This window comes from Miniopterus schreibersii (genome assembly GCF_964146895.1).
Source record: "Miniopterus schreibersii genome assembly, chromosome: 20".
Taxonomy (NCBI): Eukaryota; Metazoa; Chordata; class Mammalia; order Chiroptera; family Miniopteridae; genus Miniopterus; species Miniopterus schreibersii.
The window spans coordinates 16,361,906-16,383,245 of NC_138122.1; the positions used below are offsets into that span (position 1 = coordinate 16,361,906).

At 49.8% G+C, this 21,340-nt stretch overlaps 2 protein-coding genes across 3 annotated transcripts in view; one reads left to right on the plus strand and one right to left on the minus strand.

Moving 5' to 3' along the window:
• On the minus strand, positions 1-2,254 carry UQCR10 (ubiquinol-cytochrome c reductase, complex III subunit X). Its single transcript, XM_081123098.1, has 2 exons — positions 2,063-2,254; positions 1-259 (listed from the first exon to the last, which is right to left on the minus strand). Exons 1-2 carry the CDS (start codon positions 2,210-2,212, stop codon positions 221-223), a joined length of 189 nt encoding a protein of 62 aa, XP_080979224.1. The 5' UTR covers positions 2,213-2,254; the 3' UTR covers positions 1-220.
• ZMAT5 (zinc finger matrin-type 5) overlaps positions 2,085-21,340 on the plus strand; it is a 22,543-nt gene continuing 3,287 nt past the window's right edge. The window contains exons 1-6 of one of the 2 annotated variants that reach the window (XM_081123095.1): positions 2,085-2,348; positions 2,459-2,656; positions 13,170-13,323; positions 16,725-16,787; positions 18,159-18,239; positions 19,351-19,462. In XM_081123095.1, coding sequence (XP_080979221.1) covers positions 2,564-2,656; positions 13,170-13,323; positions 16,725-16,787; positions 18,159-18,239; positions 19,351-19,462 — 503 coding nt within the window. In that variant the 5' untranslated portion in view covers positions 2,085-2,348; positions 2,459-2,563. Of the gene's footprint in view, positions 2,349-2,458; positions 2,657-3,121; positions 3,233-13,169; positions 13,324-16,724; positions 16,788-18,158; positions 18,240-19,350; positions 19,463-21,340 lie in introns of those variants that run through there. The other variant, XM_081123096.1, reaches the window with a different exon arrangement.

Genomic DNA, 21,340 nt, shown 5'->3' on the forward strand with positions numbered 1-21,340 from the left:
TCAAGGACAGTTTACATTTATTTGCTGATGTCTCTGACTAAACATACTTCAAACACAGCAGAAGTTAAAGAGTCTGTCAGGTGAAGCCATTTCATAACAACAGCTAAAGATGGTCCATGGACAGTGATGTGAGCATCATGTCCAACTGAAGCCTTGGCTCTGGGCAAACAGCTGGTGGGTGGACGTGGTCCATCTGACCTTGATGGGAGCCTCCGAGGAACTAGTTCTCATACTTGTGCTTGATGTGTTTCCACAGCTTCTGCATTTTAAAGACAAGAGCCACACACTTTTAGTTTTGCCTCTCACATTTTACAACTATACCCCCACTGCTCTGGTCTCTAAAACAAACTTGAAAGAAACTTTTACCACATCCTGACAGTTGTGGTGGGCAAAGCAGAAGCAACATCGGGCTTGCTGTGCACTCCGAATGTTTATAAAATGTTTTGAGCCCTGGCTTGTGTGGCTCAATTGTTTGGAGTGTCATCCCGTAAACCAAAGGTCGAGGGTTAGATTCCCAGTTGGGGTGTGTACAGGAAGCAACCAATCAATGTTTCTATCTCACATCGATGTTTCTCTCTCTCTCTCTCTAAAATCAATAAAAACATACCCTCGAGTGAGAATTTAAAAAAAATAAAGCTTCAATTTTCTCCATCACCATGGGAAATGGAAAGAAATATTACTTTTACAGAAAACTTACGTACAGAAATTGAGGGATCCGCCCCAAAGCACACAATTATTACAGAACAGAGCCTGGAAGACGGCTTATTTCTTCAACTTCCAGGTATTTCTTAAGAGGTCCTAAATATAGAGCCCCAAAATACTTAACATTGAACCATTCTTAATTTCCTTGGACCTATGATTCTTGGGTCAGGAATTAGCTGGGTTCTCATTCCTAAAAACACAGAAGTTGTGACAACACACTTAGATGCCTTTCCCAAACATTGGGAAAGTTGCCTTGGCCACCGGCAACACAGCATTAGTGAACACAGCCTGCCTGGGCTATACAGTCAAGCAGCTATAATTAAAAACAAGAGTGAATGGTGGAACAGGGCTATCTGCAAAAGATCTTCCCTAGTATGAGCCACAATTTAATGATATAAAGCATGCACAGCACCTAGCACAGTGCCTGCCACACAATGACTCTAAAAGATGTTATTCCCTACCTTATGCTTCCACTTTCTCCTGAGGAATGTAACAAATGTTCTTTTCTTTTCCTTTTTTTAATCCTCACCAGAGGGCATATTTTTATTGATTTTTTTTTTTTTTTTTTAGTGAGAGAGGAAGGGAAAGGGAGAGAGAAACATCCATCGGTTTCCTCCCACATGCATGCTAACCAGGGAATGAACCCGCAACCTGGGTATACAAATGTTATTTTCTGAGTGGTACCACCTAGCAGGCACTGTGGCATCTCGCCTGTATCTCAAATAATACAATAATTCCGAGGTTGTTACTATCATCATTTCTGTTTCACAGATAAAAGTGAAGCTCAGATATGTTAAGAAACTTGCCCAACTGAACGTTACAGTTATTAAGACACGAGGCCCAGTATTTCCATCCAGGACTGTCTGATTCCACGGCCCCCACTCTTAACCGTAATTAATACCACGCTGCGTGCGTGGAAAGCCCTGGTAACCCAAAGCGCCCTCTGAAAAGGCAGCCACAATGTCTAAGGAGACGTCCTTTTCCGCGATCGTTCGACAGCTGAAATTTGCCCTTGAAAACCCCCTGAGAAGGGGATCCAGGTTCCAGCCCTGACTTGCCACTGACTTCCTGCTGGTGCAGCCCCAGTAAGTCCTTCGCTCTCGCTAGGCTTTAGTTTTTGCTTCTGCAAGTGGAAAAGTGGGAGATCGCAATATTTAGAACCCCTGTAAAGTGGGATCTATTGACCTCGTTTTAACGTTTTAGGATTCACACCGGGCGGAAAGCACATATGGCAATCTATAGACAGAAAACGCCCAGGGTTTACCCCTCTTCCTCGCAAAGGTCTATCGAGTCCCACGGCAAAGCCATTCCCAGTCACCCCTCAGGTGGGCCCAAGGTCAGGGATGGCCTAGGCCCTCACCCCCTGGTTGATGTTCTCGTAGATCGCGTCCGCGCCTTGATCGAAGGCGCGCTCGAAGAACAGGGCGCCCACGGCGATGGTAAGGGCGAAGGTAGAGGTTCTGCGGAACAGAAGGGAGTACAACCTCCCACCTATCGTCGGAGCCGCCATGTTTCTCCACTGCAGAAGTAGTGACAGCGCGCCTGCGCCGCGGCCGACCTCGCTCCCCAAAGGCCTTCCACGTGCGACACTTCATGGAATATGTAGTCCCTCTGAGTCTCGGTGCTCGTCGTTTTGAATCACGGAGGTAACTGATGGCTTGCACGGGAAAAAGGTCACATAAGATTCATATCGAGGCAGCCCAAATTGCTTGGTAAGGTTTATTACACAATTTTACTCCTCAAGCATTTCTTGCAGATTGACTATTTCGAACTACAACACCCAGAAGCCCTCGCGCTTCCTCCACCTCCCCTTGCGGTGTCTCAGCTTTAACGACCAAAGGTTTCTGGGAAGGGAGAACCGATGCCCGAGGAAGGACTACGAATCCCAGCAAGCAGTTCGCGACGCAAGAGCGCAGGAGGAGGAACTCAGAGCCTTACTGCCCGACATAGCCAGGTACCTTCTTTGGCGGGACGTCGAGGGTCGAGTGTTAGCTTCCTTTCCCTCACGGGAGGACTTGCGCTCTTCTTTCTAAGTCCGCGCTCCTCGCGGTGGGACGCACCATTTAACAGGATGGGGAGTAGATACAGGAGCGAGGGGGCCGGGCGTCCGGTCCCCAGCTCGTCGCTATCCCGGTCTCCTCTATCAGTTTCAAGTTCAGGGCTCAAGTTTCAGTTTGTGGCAAAAAGTCAGGTTCTGGGGGCTGAACCCCTCTTCCCAGCTTCAGGGAAAGAGGGGTTCTTCTGGCCGTGCTTTCACTTTCCCTCATCTCTGGGCTTCATAGCTGAGAATCCTGGCCTGCAAGGCAGGAGAACTCACACCATCATTACTACTTGGGAATAGAAAGAGCAAGGGCTTTGGAGTACTAGGGCCGTCACCAAATGTCTTATTTGTCTGTTTATTTATTTATCCTCTCCCGAGGATGTTTTTTGAAATTGATTTTTAGAGCGAGAGGAAGGGAGAGAGAGAGAAACATCGATGTGAGAGATGTTTCCGCACGCGCCCCAACCTGGGATCGAACCTGCAATCTAGGTATGTGCTCTGAATGGGAATCGAACTGGCGTACTGGACGACGCTCCAACTGAGCTACCCGTCCAGGGCAACAAATATTTTATGAGCACCTTCTCTGGGCCATGCACAGGGAACTCAGCAGTAATGCCTGATTAGGGGACTGGGAGGAAAAGTGTGAAATGCTCTACATCCCTGATGAGTTATCCTTACTATGGTTATTCTCTATTTGCAAAGCATCCTAGTAGCCCCTTGGGATAGTAAGTTGTGAAGCTTCTGGGAAAGAATTCTTATGTGTTGCTAACAACAAATCTGGCTGATGGGAAGTTCAGAGGAGAAAGAATTATTTCTGTGGGATGGGTGGGGAAGACCACAGAGAGTTATGTTGTGGCTTGTTTTATTTTTTGTCTTTTTAGTTAATTCTCTTTGGAGCAACAATTTTGTTTTGTTTTGTTTATCCTCACCTGAGGATATTTTTTCCATTGATTTTTTTAGAGAGAGAGAGAGAGAAACATTGATTGACTGCCTCCCGCAGGGGCCCCAACCAGGGCCAGGATCAAACCTGCAATCCAGGTACATGCCCTTGATCAGGAACCGAACCTGCTGGCGCTCTAACCATTGAGCAACACTGACCAGGGCTGAAGCAACAATTTTTAAAAACCAAATTTTCTGTAAGCCATCAAATTCAACTTAGAAATTATTATTCTATACATAAACCTAGAAAAAAATAAGAAAAGTGAAATTAACTTTTCCTTGGAGTAATGTTGAACAAACTAAATTCCTTTAAACACTCAGCCCTATTAACAGCCTAATTGCATTCCCTTACACATTTAATTCCACTTATAAATGTAATATATTTGATTTTCTTTTTAAGTATTTCAGATACATAACCTGACAAGCATAATTTCCCCAGAAGACTTAAACAGTTACTAGGAAATCTAATAAATTAAACTTATAAACAATGAATTTTAAGGTCTTGTAAATAGTTCAGTACTTTTAATAGATAATCAAATTCTTTTATGTCACTGGTTCTCAGTCTGGGGAACTAAAAAAATATATCTCTGATATTAAATTAGGTTATGGGGGGCACCTTTAGTATCTTTTATAGCATCCCAGGTGATCCTAATATGTAGCAAGTCATTGCTAACCTCACAACTTAAAATCACAAGTCTAATACCAATTACTCTCATATATTTTATCAATTACCTAACTATATATTTTAGCTTTTATATGTTAAATTGGAATTACATTGCTTATCTGTTATATACTCAACATGTCAAATTCTTTCCAATGTTACTGATACTTTTAAATACCAAGTATACACTGATTATTATAAAATTCAGGAAGGAACATAAATATAGGCAGGGCAAAAGTAGGTTTACAGTTGTGAGTACATGACACAGAGTTTTTTCTTGTATTATTATTTATTAATTGTATTCTTTTTCATACGAACAACTGTAAACCTACTTTCCCCCACCCTGTACAATGAGTGATTTATTCCACTCCCTCTATTTTCAATTCTGAATTTTCCTGGAGTGTGACAGAACACATAGCCAGTAAGAAAACAGTTTTATTCTCTCTAATGAATTGCGATTAGCATGCCAATCAAATGGGGGTTACCATTTCAGCAAGCTCACCAATTTGTGACACAAATTGGGGGCTGTGTCTACCCAGGGTCACTGTCCCTTTGGATGCAGGGAATGGAGAGGACAATGAGCAGAAGCTTGCTCCCCCAGGTTTTTGTTTCTTAGCAGGTGCCTACTAGCAGGTGCTAGACTCACTGGTTAAAATGCAGGTTTCTTGGCCTCCCTCCAGATCTGCTGGGTTAGAATTCTGGAGATCTGAATTCAGGAGACTTCATTTTTAATAAACTCCACACAGGGAGCCATGGAAAAATTTGAGCAGGAGTCATTTTAAGAGGATTGATCTGATGATGCCCAGGGTACATAAACTGGGGAGGTTGGTACAGATGCAAGAAGGTGAGACCTGACTTGGGCAGCAGTGATGGTGATAACAGAGAGTCAGATGGTATTTGAAGCCCAGACTGGGGGGAGGCACAGGCAGTTCTGAGTCTGGATATCTGGTTCAGGAGCCTCCTTCAGACTATTTTTACCTTCCCTATTTGGAAACTCTAGCCTCCTGGGACCTGTAACTATCTGATGAGAAACTGTGTCTCCAGCCTGCAGCTCCCTGGAGCCCGATTTGGGTTCAGCCGACGTTCACAGGGCCAGGTCTATGTGGAATCAGGGTGTACCCTGTGAGCCTTTAGCCAGGGACTGAGGGAAATGTCTACCTTAGATCCCTTTCAAGGTTCATTCTGGTGAACCAGGTCATTGGTTCATCCATAGTATCTCCTAAGGAAGAAGGAATAGGATTTATCCCTGCCTGACAAATTTCCCTCTTTTTAAGGGAATTTTTTGGGGAAATTTAAAAACAGTACATGCTAAATGTAGAAACTTAGAAAAATAGAAAAACTCAAAATGAAGGGAAAAAAATCCTGCACAGAATTCTATTATCCAGACATAACCACAGTAAATATTTTGTATCTGCTGTAGTCTTTGTATGTGTGTGTGTTGGGGTGGGAGGTTCTTTCTCCTTAAAAAAGTGGTAGTATACATACTGTGGTGGTAACGAGTCATTTTTATTTGGCAATGTGGAGGAACATTTGTCCATATAAAGGAATCATTCCTTTTGCCTTGATTTTTAATGGCTGTGCACAGTACTCCATTAACCAGATATGGCTCATGCTCTACTCCTGCTTCTGGCCAGCTGTGGGTAAGATGAGGATAACAGGCTTTGTGCATTATGCCCTTGAGCCTCCGCTCCCCACCCCACTTGGGACTCTGCACAGCCTGCTGTGCTGTGTGGTGAGCACTGGATGGATAACTGTCAGTTCATACTGTTGGAAATCTAGATTTCAGTTTTAGGATGAGCTACACTGCAGCAACCACCTTGGTACCTAGATCTTTGAGATCATCTCTGATCATTTCCTTGGAGGAGTTCTCTGTTGGATGCAGGTACCCTTCTTGGGTGCCCCATGGCACAGAGCTTGTTACCTAGAACTGTTACTGGGGCATATCTGTCAGCCACTCCCAGCAAAGAAATGCACCTTCTTATGAGACAGGGACTTTGTGTCATGAAATGTGAACCCCAGTTTGGCAGAGAGGAGGTGCTCAGCAAATGTTTGGCTGGAGAATGAATGAGTAAAAAGGGAACTGTGGAACTCTAGGGTTGTGTATGGGTGACTGGGGGGTGGAGGGGTTCCTTTGACTTGACTCAGGAGTGATTTTTTTTTTTTTTTTGGATATGGGGCAGTTTGTAGCCATCATGGATCATAAAGTGATTTAGTTTTTTCATGTATTCCAGTGTATTCACTAGTTATTGCTATATAACAAATTACCCCAAAACTTAGCAACTTAACATAACAAACATTATCTCATACTGTTTATGAGGGTCAGGAATTTGGGAGTGGCTTAGCTGGGTAGTTCTGTCTCAGACTCTCTGACTAGGTTGCAGTCAAGCTTGGGCTGCATTCATCTAAAGGCTTGACTAGGGCTGGAGGGTTCACTTCCAAGCTTATTCACATGGCTGGTAACAGGAGGTTTCAGTTCCTTGCCTCATGGACCTCCCCACAGGGTGCTCACAGTATGGCAGCCAGCTTCCCCCAAAGCAAGTGATTAGAGGAAGGGAGACACAGGCTGGAAGCCACGGTGTCTTCTGTAACTTGATCTTGAAAGTGACATACTGTCTCCTCTGCTCTATTCTCTTAGTTACACAAAACCACGATACAGCTTAGAAGGGAACAGCACACGGTACCAACATGAGGAGGTGGCATCATTGTGGGCCACAGCTAGTCGCCACATCCACAAATGAGCCTTGAGCACCATCAGCATGTCAGGCACTGTGCTAAGCACTTAGCATGCATGATTCATCCTCATAGTAATCTTATGAAATAGTATCATTACCTTCATCTTCCAGATGAGGCTCAGAGGGTAAATAGTTTGCTGAGAGTTTCACAGACTGAAAGTGGCAGTGTTGGGATTCAGACCTGGGTTGAATGATTATAGTAGGGATTGACTTGGGTGATCAGTGTGACTTTGGGCTAGCTCTCACCCTCTCTGTTCTTCAGTCCATCACCTGCTACCTTAGACCAGCATTTCTCCCATTGTGGCCTGTGGACTCTGCATCAGAGCCTCCCTAGATCCTGGCCCTCTCCCAGACCTGCTGAGTTAGAAATTGCTGTGGGTGGGGGCCCCACTGCCTTATACTGCTAGAAGTAAGGTGATGCCCCTCACTCCAAGGGGTGGAACTGAACGAGGTCAGGATGAGAAAGCTGTGTGGTTGCTATAAAACACCAGAACATCTGAGGGAGACCCCTAACATATTGGGGCTCCTATCAGGGAAGACATCTGGTTCTTCTTGGCACTTCTGTTGGAGCTGATTCCTAAGTGGGCAATCTCTGGGCCCCCCCACAGGGCAGTTCTGATGCCATCCACTCCAGACGGCAAGCATATGTGGTGCTGGGACATTGCCATGCTCCTAGTGGGTGTGCAATAAAGCCGTTTGGCTGTGGTTTGCTGTTTACCTGGGGTCTGGCAGTGCCAAAATTAGAAGAAATGACAGGTGAGCTTGAGGGCGGCATGTGGCGAGCACAAGTCCTGGATAATTACAGTGTGTGTCCCAGCCCCTGGCCACAACGGAGCTTTTGGCTTATTTTAGCCTTGTGCCAAAGCTAGCTCTGTACCTGAGACGCACACAGGGAAAGGAACCGAGAATATCAATGAAGCACAAATGTCTGCCCCATGACAGCCGCACAACAGAGAAGTGGGATGGGGAAAGAAGGGGTTCAGACCCCGGTGTGAATGCTGGCTCTGGTACGCCCTGGCTGTGGGGCCTTGGCACGTGGCTTCACATGTGGTGTGAGCTCCACAAGAGGTTGTGTGGGGGTCCTCAGTGCTGCCCACCAGCAGCACTCAGGCTGATGAGAATGCTCATTAATTATCAGTGTCTCCCCTAGCTGTGGCTTTGAGCAAATTGGGAAGAACCTGTATCCTTCTCTGGGAAATGGACACCTTGATAAAGAGGGTCTCTGTGAGGATGGAATAAGGGAATGAAAGCCATGTGCCTCACACAAGAGGATCAAATCTGAAGCTCTCTTCCCGCACCCACCGCACCCCCATTCTCTTCTTTTCTTTTATCCCACAGTATCTCAACCAGTTGGTAATCTTTCCCTTGAGCTCAGAAGACAAGTCAGGTGCCAGGGAGTGGCCAGGTGTGGTTTAAGTCGGTAGAGCTGGGCTCTGCCCGTGGCAGAAGTCCTGCAGGGAGGGTGGTGGTGGCAGTGAGACACCTGCCTTTGGGGCCTTCTGTGTCTCTCAGTCATCTTTATTCATCCTCGTTGTCCCCAGACTCAAGCTGCAGAAGAAGAGGGCATGGCAGATGCTGTTAGTAAGCACAGGGTGGGAGGCTCGGGTCCTGCAGGCTCATTCCACAAGCAGTCGTGTGTGCGAGGCCCTGTGCCAGATGCTGGGTGCAGCAGTTGCACAGACAGAACTCTCTGCTCTCACGGAGCCTGTTCGCTAGTGAGGAGCAGGCACATGTGACAATAAACCAACTTGTGAGATGGGAAGACAGGCTGTGGAAAACAGAGCAGGTTGTAAGGGGGGACCAAGTGCCTACAGTTGTGACTTCGGCTGCATTTTAAATCAGGTGGTCAGGGTGTGCTCACCAGGAGGGTAGGGGAATGAAGCTCCTGGACAATAAATAATTACAGCCTCCATTGGAGCTCTAACTATATGCTGGCATTTTAATATACTACTACCTTGGTAAATCCATAGCAGCAGTGGGGTTCCTGTTTTATAGCTAAGCACAGACTCGGAGATGAAATGACTTTCCAGAGGTCACCCAGCCGTTAAGTGACAGCGCCGGGATTCGGACCCAGACCTATGTTACCCCAGAGGATTGTCCCAAGGAGACAGCTGTCACCTGGCACATGCTGTTGCAGCCATGGACCTGGTTGCTGGGACTGGGAGGGTGGCTCCACCTGTGTCCCCAGCAAGGAAGTGGGACCCGATTTTTCTCTGGCAGGGCCTTGCTCGCAGGCTGCTGAGCGTGCCAGCCCAAGGGTGAGGATGAATCACAGCGGAGAGGGCCAGCTTAGGCAGCAGCCATGGTGGTGCCTGAGTGTCATCAGAGGTGTCCAGCTGTCCCCATCCCCTTTCCCTGACCTTCCACTTAGGGCTGTCAGGTGCAGTGGTGCACATTGTGCCTTGTGCAAGGACACCTGGCTGAGGGGTGAGTCGGAGTGAAATGTGCTCTGCTTGCCAAGTTATGTGTCTGACCGGTGCTGTGTCTGTCCAGAGAGTTCTGCAGCCACACCTTGTCCTGATGTGTGCCGAGGCACTGGAGCAGGGCGCAGTTGGGCCAGAAGTTCACACTTAGGCAATGCTGGGTGAGGTCACCTTGCCGAAGGCCAGCTCCTCCCAAAGGGCCTCTGCCTCCATGGGGAAGTCCTGTGAGATGGGTGGGAATTCCTGGCCCTCTAGAGCCTGCCTGCTCCCCTGACACCATCCCCGGGCAGGGTGGGACTCTGCACAACTGCTGTGAAGAGTAGGTATTTGGGCCTACCATGGGGCTGAGGTTCCCATCCCTCCTCTGCCTTATTCTGTGTACTTCAGAAACTCACTTCCCCTCTCCTGACCTCAGTTCCCTCATCTGTAATATCTATCAGCTGACCCCAAGGTCACTTGGTCAGTGGCATCCCGTTCCTTGTTCTGAGCCATTGTTTTCTGAAATACAGACTGTTTGAAGGCTGATAACAATGATGACAGCCAACATTTTTTGAGGCCTCCTGTGATCCAGGCTCTGCATTACTTGACATATGTGTGTGGCTGATCTGACTCTCACAGTAACTGCTGGGGTGGGACTACATTATCCCAGTTTTCATAGGAAGAAACTGAGGCCAGAAGTTAACTGCTCAAGATCACAGAGTTTGAAAGCAGTAGTACCTGGATTTAAACTCGGGTGGTCTGGAGAAGCCCTTAGGATGGTCTAGTTTGCCCGCCTGCCTGCCTGCTGCTTCACACATGGGGAAACAGGCCCAGAGAGGGCAAGTGCTGGAGTCACAGCCTCACCTGGCAGACCTGGGACTAGACTGTGGGATCTGTTGACCCATCCTGAGCACTTTCTCTGTGCCAGATGGGGGTTAGCCGGGGGGGGGGGGGGCGCATAGGATGGCATGGCTGGGCAGTGCTGCTGCAGCTGGTTTGCCTCCCACTTTGTATGTGTGTGAGAGAAGGGAAAATATGAATACATACACATACACACACATGCACACAGCCCAGCCCCAAAGGGGTTATCATGTGGGTCAGAGTGTTGCTGAGCCTTGATTTCTCAGTGGTTTGGTGGGAGGCTTTCTCAGCGGACTTGAGCCCCAGGCACCGTGAGACCTACTCTCACCTTTCTAGCTATGAGACCTGGAGCACCTCACAGCACTGCTCTGAGCCACAGTTTCCTAATTATAATACATACCTCTTGGGGTTCAAAGGAGCCACCTCCTGGGGGTGTAGTGAGTGACTCATAAAGGAAAACTGTCATCAGTATGATTTGTCGGGAGGAGACATTTGTAAGTGATTAGGAGGGGCTCTAGAGCCATTCTGCCTGGATTCAGCCCAGCTCCGCTGCTTTCTGGCAGCATGACCTTGGCTAAGTCACTTTATTTATTGGAGCCTCAGTGCCTTCTTCTGAAAAGGTGTAGTAGGTCCTACCACATAGGTTGTCCTGAGACGATGCAATTTATAAAGATTTTAACCCAGTGCCAGTACATAGTAGGTGCACAATAAATCAAGTAATAGGTAACATTTATTGAGCACTTGCTCAGTGCTGGGCATTATTAGTGTCATTTGTATTGCTAGTACTCTTGTTAATAGTTCATTTGGAGCAGCAAATTTCTGTGTACCACTCCGCAAACAGGCAACCAGTCAGACCTACCACCTCATTCCTACACTGAAAGTAGAGGCCTAGAGAGGGGAAGTGACTTGCCTAAGGTCACACAGCTGGCTGCTCAGTTTCCAAGCGTGGTTTTGTCCAGCCAAGTCTGCTGCAGAGCCACTGTTTCGTCTCAGTCTCCCAGAGGGACATCCCTCCCTCTGCCCCTCCCCTCCCCATTACTCTCCAGAGCCAGCAGCTCCTCAGAGCTTCAAGCTTTGTGAATGGCTTGGTTTAGCTCTCGGTCGTTAAACGTTCATCGCTTACAATTTCAATCCAATTCCTATAAGTTTATTGGCAAGACGGGGTGTATTAGAGCTGCCAAATTTAATATATCAAGTTCATGTGTCTGGGATGCGGTTTCTCAGCAGTAACTGGAGAAAAGAGAGGTTTTATATGTTTTCATTTTGAATGACTGTCTGTTCCTAATCCCATTATAGCCCTTGACTTAATGGCTGCTGTCCCCGTCTGCTGCAGGAGCAGCTTTCTCCAACAGCCTGCATGGCTTCCTGGACTGTCCAGGGGGCTTGTTTGTCTTCATGTCTTTCTCCAGTCTCTTCTTTACAAGATGCCTTTCCCCATCTGTCTACCCTGTGGGTCAGGTCCCAGCTTTATATTTATTTGCCAGATCCTGGGAGTCTGGAGCTTGTGCTGCTAGCCTGAGCTGCTATCTCATGACCTTGGGGAAGCCACCTGTCTTTGTTCTCTGGGCCTCGGGAACCTGTTCTTTGAAATGAAGGGTCAGAATATAGGACCTGAAGGTTGAGGATCTTGTCTGGGCTCAACCTGTGCAGATCCTACTCATGGCGCAAGGGTTGGCCATGAGAGTCATAGAATCACCCCCTGCCTTGGGCTGCAGATCTCCTGGGTCAGGAGTGGCAGCTGTGGTCACCATGGCTGAAGGGTCTTAAGAGTCTTATAGCCCTGAGACATTCTCATTTCTCTCTGTGATTGGCTGGGGACCTGCCACTTGAGAGTTTAGCCAGTGTCCTTGGGAAGCCTTTTGCATTTCTGCCTGAGCCTCTGGCTTCTCTAATCACTGAGCTAGCTGTGGAAGAGAGGCCACTTGGCAGCTGGATTTTAGGGGACCTGGGTTTCCCTTCTGCTTACCAGCTGTGTGACCTTGGGCAAGTCCTCTTTCTGAATCTCAGTTGTCCCTTAAGGAAAATGGGAATTAATTTGTTTATTCAACAATATTCAGTTTCCTATTACGTACCACACACCACTTTGGGTGCTGGAGCATCAGCAATAAACAAAACAAAAATATCTCTGCCTGTGTGGCTTTATCTTCCTACTGGGAGAAAAAGATAATAAATGTAACAGGTAACTTATTACTTCACAGGTGATAAAAATGAAGCAGGAAATGGGGAAAGCTAAATGGAGGGTGGAAGGTTCTGCCATTTTAAAGAAAGTGATCACGTTAGCTCACTGAGAAAGGTAGTGTTTGAGCAAAGATTGCAGGAGTCAAGTGAGCAAGCTTGGCAGGTACCAGGGGAGAGCATCCAGGCGGAGGGAACAGCATGGAAACGCCGGGAGGTGGGCACATGCCTGGCATGTGTGAGGAGCAAAGAGGCCTATGTGGCTGGCATAGAGAGAACAGTCGAGAGGAGATCTGAGGTGTGGAGGGTGGCAGCTGGCCAGAGGGTGTAAGGTGGTGGTTCCCTGGCTACGTATGAAAATTTCCTGGGGAATTTTAAAAAGTACTGATGCCCGGGCCTCATCCACTCTGGTTCTGCTCTAACTGGCCTAGGGTGGAGGCTGGGCATCAGAACTGTTAAAAATCCCTCTGAAATGAGGCCCGTGTAGCTCCTCATGAGCTCTCATGAGTTTTAAATGAAGTGGTGTGTGCATGGAAAGCCTTCCTCACGCAACCCAGGCCTGGCTCTCAGGGAGTGCTCAGTTGAGGTGGTTGTGCGTGGACTTCAGTGTGTGGCGTTTCCTCCGTGTTCTGACTGAGTGCTTTGTGACTTCCCAGGCAGTGGCAGCACCTGGCACAGTGGCCATGGGGAAGCGTTACTTCTGCGACTACTGTGACCGCTCCTTCCAGGACAACCTCCACAACCGCAAAAAGCACCTGAATGGGCTGCAGCATCTCAAGGCCAAGAAGTCCTGGTATGACATGTTCCGAGGTGGGTGCTTGCTGGCTCGGCTGCCAGTCTGATGCAGCCGCGCTCTTTGCTCTTTCTTACCATCAGACAAGGAAGCGCCGTGGGCCAGTGTCCCCTAGTGCAGAGGGGCCCTCAGAAGGTGAGGCTGGAACGTGAGCTCCTTTCCCCAGCAAGCTTGACTGAGGGCTTAGTTCTCAGATGCCCTGCCAGGCTCTGGGGATATTGGGGTGAGAAGTCCTCTCCAAGGAGGTGATGTTTGAGCCAATAGCTGAAAGGTAGGGAAAAGCCAGCCACACCATTCTGGGCAGAGGGCATGTAGAAGCAGGCAGCCATGAGCAAAGCACCAGGCGTGGCTCACTTGGTGTGGCTGGACACAGCAAGAGAGAAGAATGGCGGGGGATAAAGCTGGTGGCAGGGCAGGGGCAGCTCATGCTGGGCTGGAGGCCATAGTCAGGGGGATGGGTTGTCCCAAGGGCAGAGAGCAGTCTTTGAGAGGCTTTAGGCAGCAGCCAATGTGACCAGAGCTACATTTGACAATGATGAGTGACTGCTTTGTAAGGAGTGGTGTGCAGCAAATGGCTGTTGAATGACTGGCTGGACAGCTGAATAACCAAGCTTCTTCCGGGAAAGGCTTCTCAGAGCAGGTGTGACGGGCGAATGGGCTAAGGCCGTAAGCAGCTGGCACAGGGCCTGGCACCTCGAGGTGCTCACTACAGGGGAGCTGCTCTGCACTGCTGTCCTTAGACATACGCACTGAGCAATAGTGAGGGAGGGGCCAGAAGGTGGCCAGCTAGAAGCCAGATCAAATGGAGAGGGAGCTTGCAGTGGGGTGAGGGGGGACCTAGGGCTCCTGGAATGAGCCAGGGCAGGTTCAATGCTCATTCGGACCTGGGCAGTAGGATTCTGGGAGCCTGGAGGGAAGGAGCTGAATCCCAGCAGCTGAGAAGGAAGGAAAAAGTGATACAGAGAGAGTTCCCTGGTCTGTGACTCAGAATTCACAAAAAAGGAGTGAGTAGCTGCTGCATGCCAGGTACCTTCCATGTTTTGTCATTTGCTTTTCTCAGTAATTCTCTAAGGCAGTGGATCTCAACCCTTGGAGTTAGGATCACCTGGAGACCTTGAAATTAAAAAACGCTGATCCCCTGACCCCCATCTCCAGAGGCAGGTTTGGGGTGGGGCCTAGGCATGGTATTTTGAAAGCTCTCCCAGACCCTCCCCATTTCAGATGAGGAGGCTCACAGGCTTAGATGAAGGAGGGTGGCCAAGGGTCTGGGAGTGGGGGCAGAAGGGTCTCCTGGGTGCCTGGGAAGCCTCTGACTATGGTGTCAGACAGAGACACCCTGTCCCCCAAATCCAACAGTGGCTGGGTCTGTCATTGAACTGGGCCTCAAGATCACCCTGGTGTTTGCTCCTAATCCCGGACTCCCAGCTAAGAACAGCCAGGTCCTAGGGTCCAGGGCGGATATGCAAAGGCTGTGTTACTTATAGAAAAGATGAAACAGGTGAGCCCTTCTCAGGGTTCCTGATTCCCAGCACCCCAACCACACGTCCCCAACCACATTCAGTCCTTAGAACAGATCTGTGAGGGAGCCTGGGCTGGCAAGGGGATCCACTGCAGGTGGTGCCTTTGAAAACCAGAGCAGTGGATCACCCCATCCTAGGTCCCTAAGCTGGCATAGAGCTCTTTCCACTTCCTTTAGAGGTTTCCCCAGGGCTCCAGCTTCCCCAGGCAACCACACAGCACAGACTTTGGGAGGGGGACACATGGTATCCCAGCCTAGGCTAGGACTTAATTCTTGCTCTGCTCCCAGCTTCATGACCATGGACAAGTCCCTTAACCCTCAGAGGGCTAACCATCCATCTGCCATGGTCAGGACATGCCCGGGCCCTGGAGCTAGGCTGCCTGGGTGTCAGTCCCAAGGTGTCACTCACTCTCACTAATTTAGTCATATGTAAAACAGCCATAAACGCAATACTCACCTCCCAGAGATGTGACAGGGGCTCAGTAATCTCATGATGACTATATGGCATTAAGGGTTCACTAAGTAGGAACAATACCTATAGGACCACAAAAGGATTGGCCTCAGGCCCTTTATCTCCTGGCCTCATTCATTCAGACAACGCCCTGGTAAGTACTTAGCATGTCCTCAGCTCTCAGACAGGCTTACAGGTAAATAAAACAAGATCTCTCCTAAGTGACCTCATGCCCAGTTATAGCAGTGTGTTCTGGGTGGAACCCCTGTCCTACCCAGACCTTCATGCCCTGCCAACCTCTCCCTCTGAGCTCTAGCCACACTGGCCACTGCAGTTACTGTACCCTCTGCAGACATTCCCTTCCTGCTGTCTTCCCCCTCCCCCAGCCTGGTCCCCCCCATATCAACTCAGGCAGAGTCCTCCAGTATGCCCTCCCCACCCCGCGGGCCAGGTCAGGTCATTCGGCCTCCTGCTAACTGTTTACCCCATTTATATCCACGTGGATTAGTGTGACTGTTGGACTGGAAGGAAGGACCAGGTCTGACTTGTTCTCACCAAATCCTCATCCTGGCACGGTGCCTGGCACACAGGACGTGCTCAGTAAATGTTTGTTAGATGAATGTCTAAATGAATGAGCAAACAGACACAGGGCACCAGAGCAGGTGTTAATATTGGGAGATGAAGCGAGAAGGACCAATGGGGTCAGATCCCGAGGAGCCCTGAACACCAGGCAGAGGAGCAGGGGCTTCTTTGTGCAGGGCCTGGGCCTGAGGTTCTCACCTTCCTCACATGTCTTACTCACAGATTTTGACTGATTGATTCCTTGCCTACCAAGAAGTACACAAAATTTACACCATAAATATGTGATGAAAATAAAGTAGAAAATATCAGAGGAAACCAGGGTAGGGTTAAGGTTCGTATCCAGAAAGACTGTTGCCGAGTCCTGTCAAGGCTGGCGACTGGTCTGACACTGAGAGCCTGCATGGTGTGAGGGGGACAGAGAAAGTATTTCCCAACCTTGGCTGTGGAGCAATGCATGGGCCCTGTTTACTGGGGAGCTTCCTGGGCACCAGAAATTTTTTTTTAGCTTTCTATTTTGAAATAATTATAGATTTATAGGAAGTTGCAAAAACAGGGCAAAAAAGTCTTGTGGTACTAGGATTTAAAAATAAATACAAAAAACCCACACACAACTCCCTAGCTGATTCCATTGTGCAAAGTTCAGAACCTCTGACCTGAAACCTGGTTCTTGCCTTTGGCTGGGTCTAGGTGGGGTGGGAGGGGTTAAAGTCACCCGAAGCTCGGATCCCTCTGCCCAGCATCCCCATCTGTGATTGTCCCCTTTTATACTCCTTTATGGATGGGGAGCGGAGCTCTTTCCTTTCCTGATCTCAGGAAGTACCTGTGTGCAGCTCAGGTCTAAACCTAGCCCCTCTCTCCTCTCACAGATGCAGCTGCCATCTTGCTGGATGAACAGAACAAGCGGCCCTGCAGGAAGTTTCTACTGACAGGTAAAATGTTCTACCCATTTCAGCTTTCCCCTCCTCCCCGGGGACCAGCATGTCCAGTCCAGCCTGCTGGACCTCTGCAGAGCCTCTCTCCCACCCTGGCCACCATCCTGGACCCACTTTGTGGCCTTGGCGCCTCAGATGACTAATCATTTGGGCCTTTCCCCGGGTTGTGCCTTAGGACTTCCAGGGGCTTGTCCTCAGTTCTTCAGACCTAGAATGTGATTTTATCAGCTCAGCCAGAAAAAGCAAGCACTGGGAGATTGCAGGTAAACCCAGGAGACACTGATGGGTGTAATAGACTGGCAGATTAAGTTAGCCCAGGAGCCCGGCTGCCACTGCATTCTCCCTCCCAGCAGGCAGGGCTGGAGACAGTAACAGGTCTGATGATGCCGAGAAGGTTCAGAATTAGAACCCAGGATGCTAGGTGTTGATTTGACTGCTCAATACCTACCTAATAAAGATGCATATAGTTTAAAGAGATAAAAACCTCAGTAAATGAAAGGAGCAAAGGCAGGTGAAAATAAGGGTAGGAAAAATAAGACAAAGGAGACGTAGTCTCCTCTATGCTTGCCTTGAGGTCCTATGTAATCTCTAAGGGTTTGGCCCCGAGCTTCCTAGCAGCCAAGGCAAAGATGAAAACCATGATGATTGACAGGGTGTATAAGGGGACTTAGCATTGGGGAGAGGTATTGCTGTTGACCCAGGGAAGCTAGGTGAATGACTATATTCCCTCAGGAGATGGTGCTGTCCTTAGAATGGCACCAGGCCTGCAGATCAGGGACTTCCCCAAGGACTTCACCTTGATAAGAACACGTCACTGGTAGGTTGTGCTGGCCTAGGATACCTCCAGTCTTATTTTGAGACACATTTTGGTCTTCTCTGTTGAGGTTCAGAAAGCCACCCTGGACTTTCTACCTCCTTTAATGGTTCAAAGCTTCCATTAAAGCCTTTCTCCCCAGCAGTGCAGCTGTTCATGCAATTCAAGTGAGCAGACAGGCCACCAGGCGGAAGGCAATGTCCTGGAGAGGAGAGAGGAGGCATGACCTTTTCAGGGACCCACATGTAGTTTGCTGAGGCTGGAGAATAGAAGCTGGGGCCACGGGGTGGTGACAAGCGCCAAGCCTGCAGAGGCTGTGCAATCTAATCACCAATGGCTTCAGTGAGATTTGATCCCCAGCCAGGGAAGGGTTGTGAGCAGGGTATGATGGGCCAGAAGGCTGCTCATGAGGGTGGCCAGAGAGAGTCAAGTGTTTCTTCCAGGGTTGCTACTCTTTAGTTCCTAAAGTCCTGCCCCTAAAACTCCAGTGACTCCCCTCAGCCCACAGCGGGAGTCCTGCCAGAGCAGTGAATAACTCTGTCTTCTCCATGCAGGCCAGTGTGACTTTGGCCCCAACTGCAGATTTTCCCACATGTCAGAGCGAGACCTGCAGGAGCTGAGTATCCAGGTGGAGGGTGCGTTTTGGTCAGGACCAGGGGCTGGGGTGGGGGTGGGCTGCTGGGGGCGTAGGCAAGATCTGAGGCCTGGGAAGCTGCCCTGTGCCTCCTCACCTTCCTGTCTTTTATGGTGACCTTGTGGGGTACCCTGAGGGCTTCTGCGGTGATGTGGTGGGTGTCAGAAACTGCCACCAAACTGCTGAGGCATGAATGGAGAAGGAGCAGGGGAGCTCTGTCTGTGTCCCCTGCTGGGTTTAAAGTGACAGGCATAGCTTCCCAAGAGCCCTGAGGGTGCACCCCAGCCCTGCCTGGGCTCTGCTGCTAACCTGGCATTCATTCACTTACGTACTCCCTCAGTCAGGCAACATATTGAGCCCCTACTGTGCTCTGGCGACAAGGGGATGAAGAGAGCAGCTTGCCTGCCCTCAGGATCCTCAGGCCTCATGGTCCCAGGGAAGAGCAAGTTCAGCTTCCCCTGGAATCTGGCATGTCTGCCTCTGGGAAATTCACTTCTCACTTCTTCAACTGGAAAACAAGGACGTTCCCATTCAAATTGTCTTTATTGATCACTAGTGTGATTGTTTTCCTCTCGCCCCAGGCTGTATCCCAAACTGTCCCTCCAAGACTCTGACGCCATCTCACACCCAGGTGGTTTGAACTCCATCCATTGCTCCATCTTAATTCAGTGAGCAAAGGTTTTTAGAGGACATTTTATGGAAGAAAAATCAGGAAAGCTGAGGCTTCTTCTCGTGCCCAGGGTCAGAGACCTGGCAAGTGGCAGAGACAAGATTCAGATCCTGCTCTGCCCTGTTCTGCAGCCCACACAGCCTCCCTGCACCCAGATTTGAATTCCTCCTGAGGCCCGAGCTCTCTATAGGCATTATCCTGTGTCCAGCTCTAAAAAGCTTAGGAGGTAGTCAGTGTTTCATCTCCAATGGATGGGGAAGCAGAGGGAGGCCCAGAGGGTGGGCCTGGGGAGTTGGCTGCACAGTGGGGACAGGCCAGAGGCTCTGCTCCTGGCCTCCCAGCCTGTGCCCTCCCAGGAAGGTTCCGACTGTGTTGTGGGAGGCTGGGATTCAGGTGGGGGTGAGCGTGCCCTTCACTTGCCTCTGTCTTCCTATCCCCACAGAGGAGAGGCGGGCCAGGGAGTGGCCTCTAGACATAACTGAACTCCCCGAGGGCCATCTGGAGGACTGGCTGGAGAAGAGAGCCAAGCGGCTGAGCTCAGCCCCAAGCAGCAGGTACAGGCCCCATGGGTCCCCTCCTCCCGTGCCCTCCAGGAGCAAGACCCCAGCCAGCTGCCCTGACCTAAAGCTGAACAATCTCCATGAACTGCCCAGGCCTAGGCACCAGATAGGGACTCCCCCTCCCCCAGCAGAGCTCTCCAAGGGAGGGACCATGCGGGGAGCTCTTGGGTCCCCAAGTCCTGGCCAGAGGCACCCGTTTGGAAGTTCCTATTCCTGGGCCTCATCCCCGTGCCTTTGTGGCTCTTCCCTTATTGGAGTCTGTGCTGGTGAAGGGGAGGCCAAGCCTACTTGACTCCACATCACCAGTTCCATTTCCAGAGGGAGGAAGGAGTCTGACTGTGGTTATTGAGTCCCCAGTGTCCCAGTCACTGCTGTGTCCCCTCCAGTGTCCTGCCACATAGGGGAAGTGAGGCTCACAGGAAGGTGAGATGTGCCCAAGGGCACATGGCTGGGGAGAGAAAGAGCTGGGACTACCCAAGTTTGTAAAAACCAGCTTATTGTCATTGTCCCAGGCCTCCATGCGGAGGGGGCTACTGCCTGCACCCAGCACTCAGGATGCTCACAAGCAGATGGGGCACCCTCACTTCTTGCATGGGGAACACCCTGGGTCAAAGGCCCTCATGTTTGTGCTGTGTGCTGTCCCAGGCCCTCTTCTTCAAGCCAGGGCTCCTGGGCTCTTTACCAGGTAGAGGAGAGAGAGGAAGGGAAAGGGGCTAAAGGTTGTGCTTGTGAGCTTCCTATGACTTTGTACAAGTTGCCCCACCCTGGACCACCCTGTTTCAGACCCAGTTATCTCTATGGTATGGCTTCATGGGACAGTGGTGTGGCCTGGGCCAAAGGAGCCTGGTTGGACAGTCTATGGCATGAGGCTTTCCCTCCAGGCACTTCCAGAAGGTACAGGTCAAGCTTCTTATCTTCTCTGTGTTCTAATGAAGAGAGCTTCTTAAGCTATTTTAAAATCAACTTTCATTATTTTTTACCTTTGTTTTAAATCTGTGCCCAGTTTTTGTCCCTCCCACATTGAAAATATATAGTACAAAAATGACTCAAATATTGGAGTATGGCATCCTTCCTGCTAGTACTGCCTGAAGTGGTTGTGATTTTCGTCATATGGGCACCCCCCTGGGGGCTGGCCATCGTCATCCAGGGATTTATGTCTTCATCCGGTTGGAGGCCACCCAGAGAGCTCTGGAGGCTTCCCTGCTCTCCCGCTCTGCCCCGCACTGCTCCTTGTATTAGCTACCTGCGTATCCAGCCGCGCTCTGTGCTTGCTAAGCCATGCTCCCTCCCCTGGCTGCTCACCTCCCTGCTGTTTCTGGAATAGATCTGCAACTGGGGGGCCACCCTAGACTCTAGAGAATGTGAACCTTTTCCCCCAGCACCTATCCCTCTGGCCACACTTCCAGGGGACCTGCTTTCCTGGCAACCACTTATTCTCTGTGTCCACCTGCCATCCACCTGCCTCCTGAGGGGTTGGAGCCAAAATAAATTCCTCTCTGGGCAGAGCAGTCTATCCAGCCTTGAGAAAAAAGGGTTGTTTGGAGGGAGATGAACATTTATTATTGCTTTTGCCATCGCTGCCCTCTCCCGCAGGCTGGTCATGTGAAAAATGACACCTGAATCCTGGGCCCAAGAGCTTTGGGCTCTGCTTCTGCAGGGTGGTGGGAGGTGGATTCGAGGCCACCCCACCCTCTTTGGCTGCCTTACTCTGTTCCCCAAGTCTCCTACCCTCAGGGCAGCCCTGGAAACAGGCTCTCTGGATGTCCATAGCAGCCCCTCTGCGTCTCCCACCTCCCCTCTGCTCCTCCAGTTCATCCACACAACAGCCCCGACAAGCTTGTGAACCACATGCTGGCCCAGCCCTTGTTTAAA

What these genes read in the sequence shown, in the direction of transcription:
- UQCR10 (XM_081123098.1), bottom strand. Translation starts at nt 2,212, where the DNA reads ATGGCGGCTCCGACGATAGGTGGGAGGTTGTACTCCCTTCTGTTCCGC. An exon ending in ACGAGAACATCAACCAGGGG is followed by an intron (nt 260 to 2,062) that starts GTGAGGGCCTAG and finishes TTTAAAATGCAG; the next exon opens with AAGCTGTGGAAACACATCAA.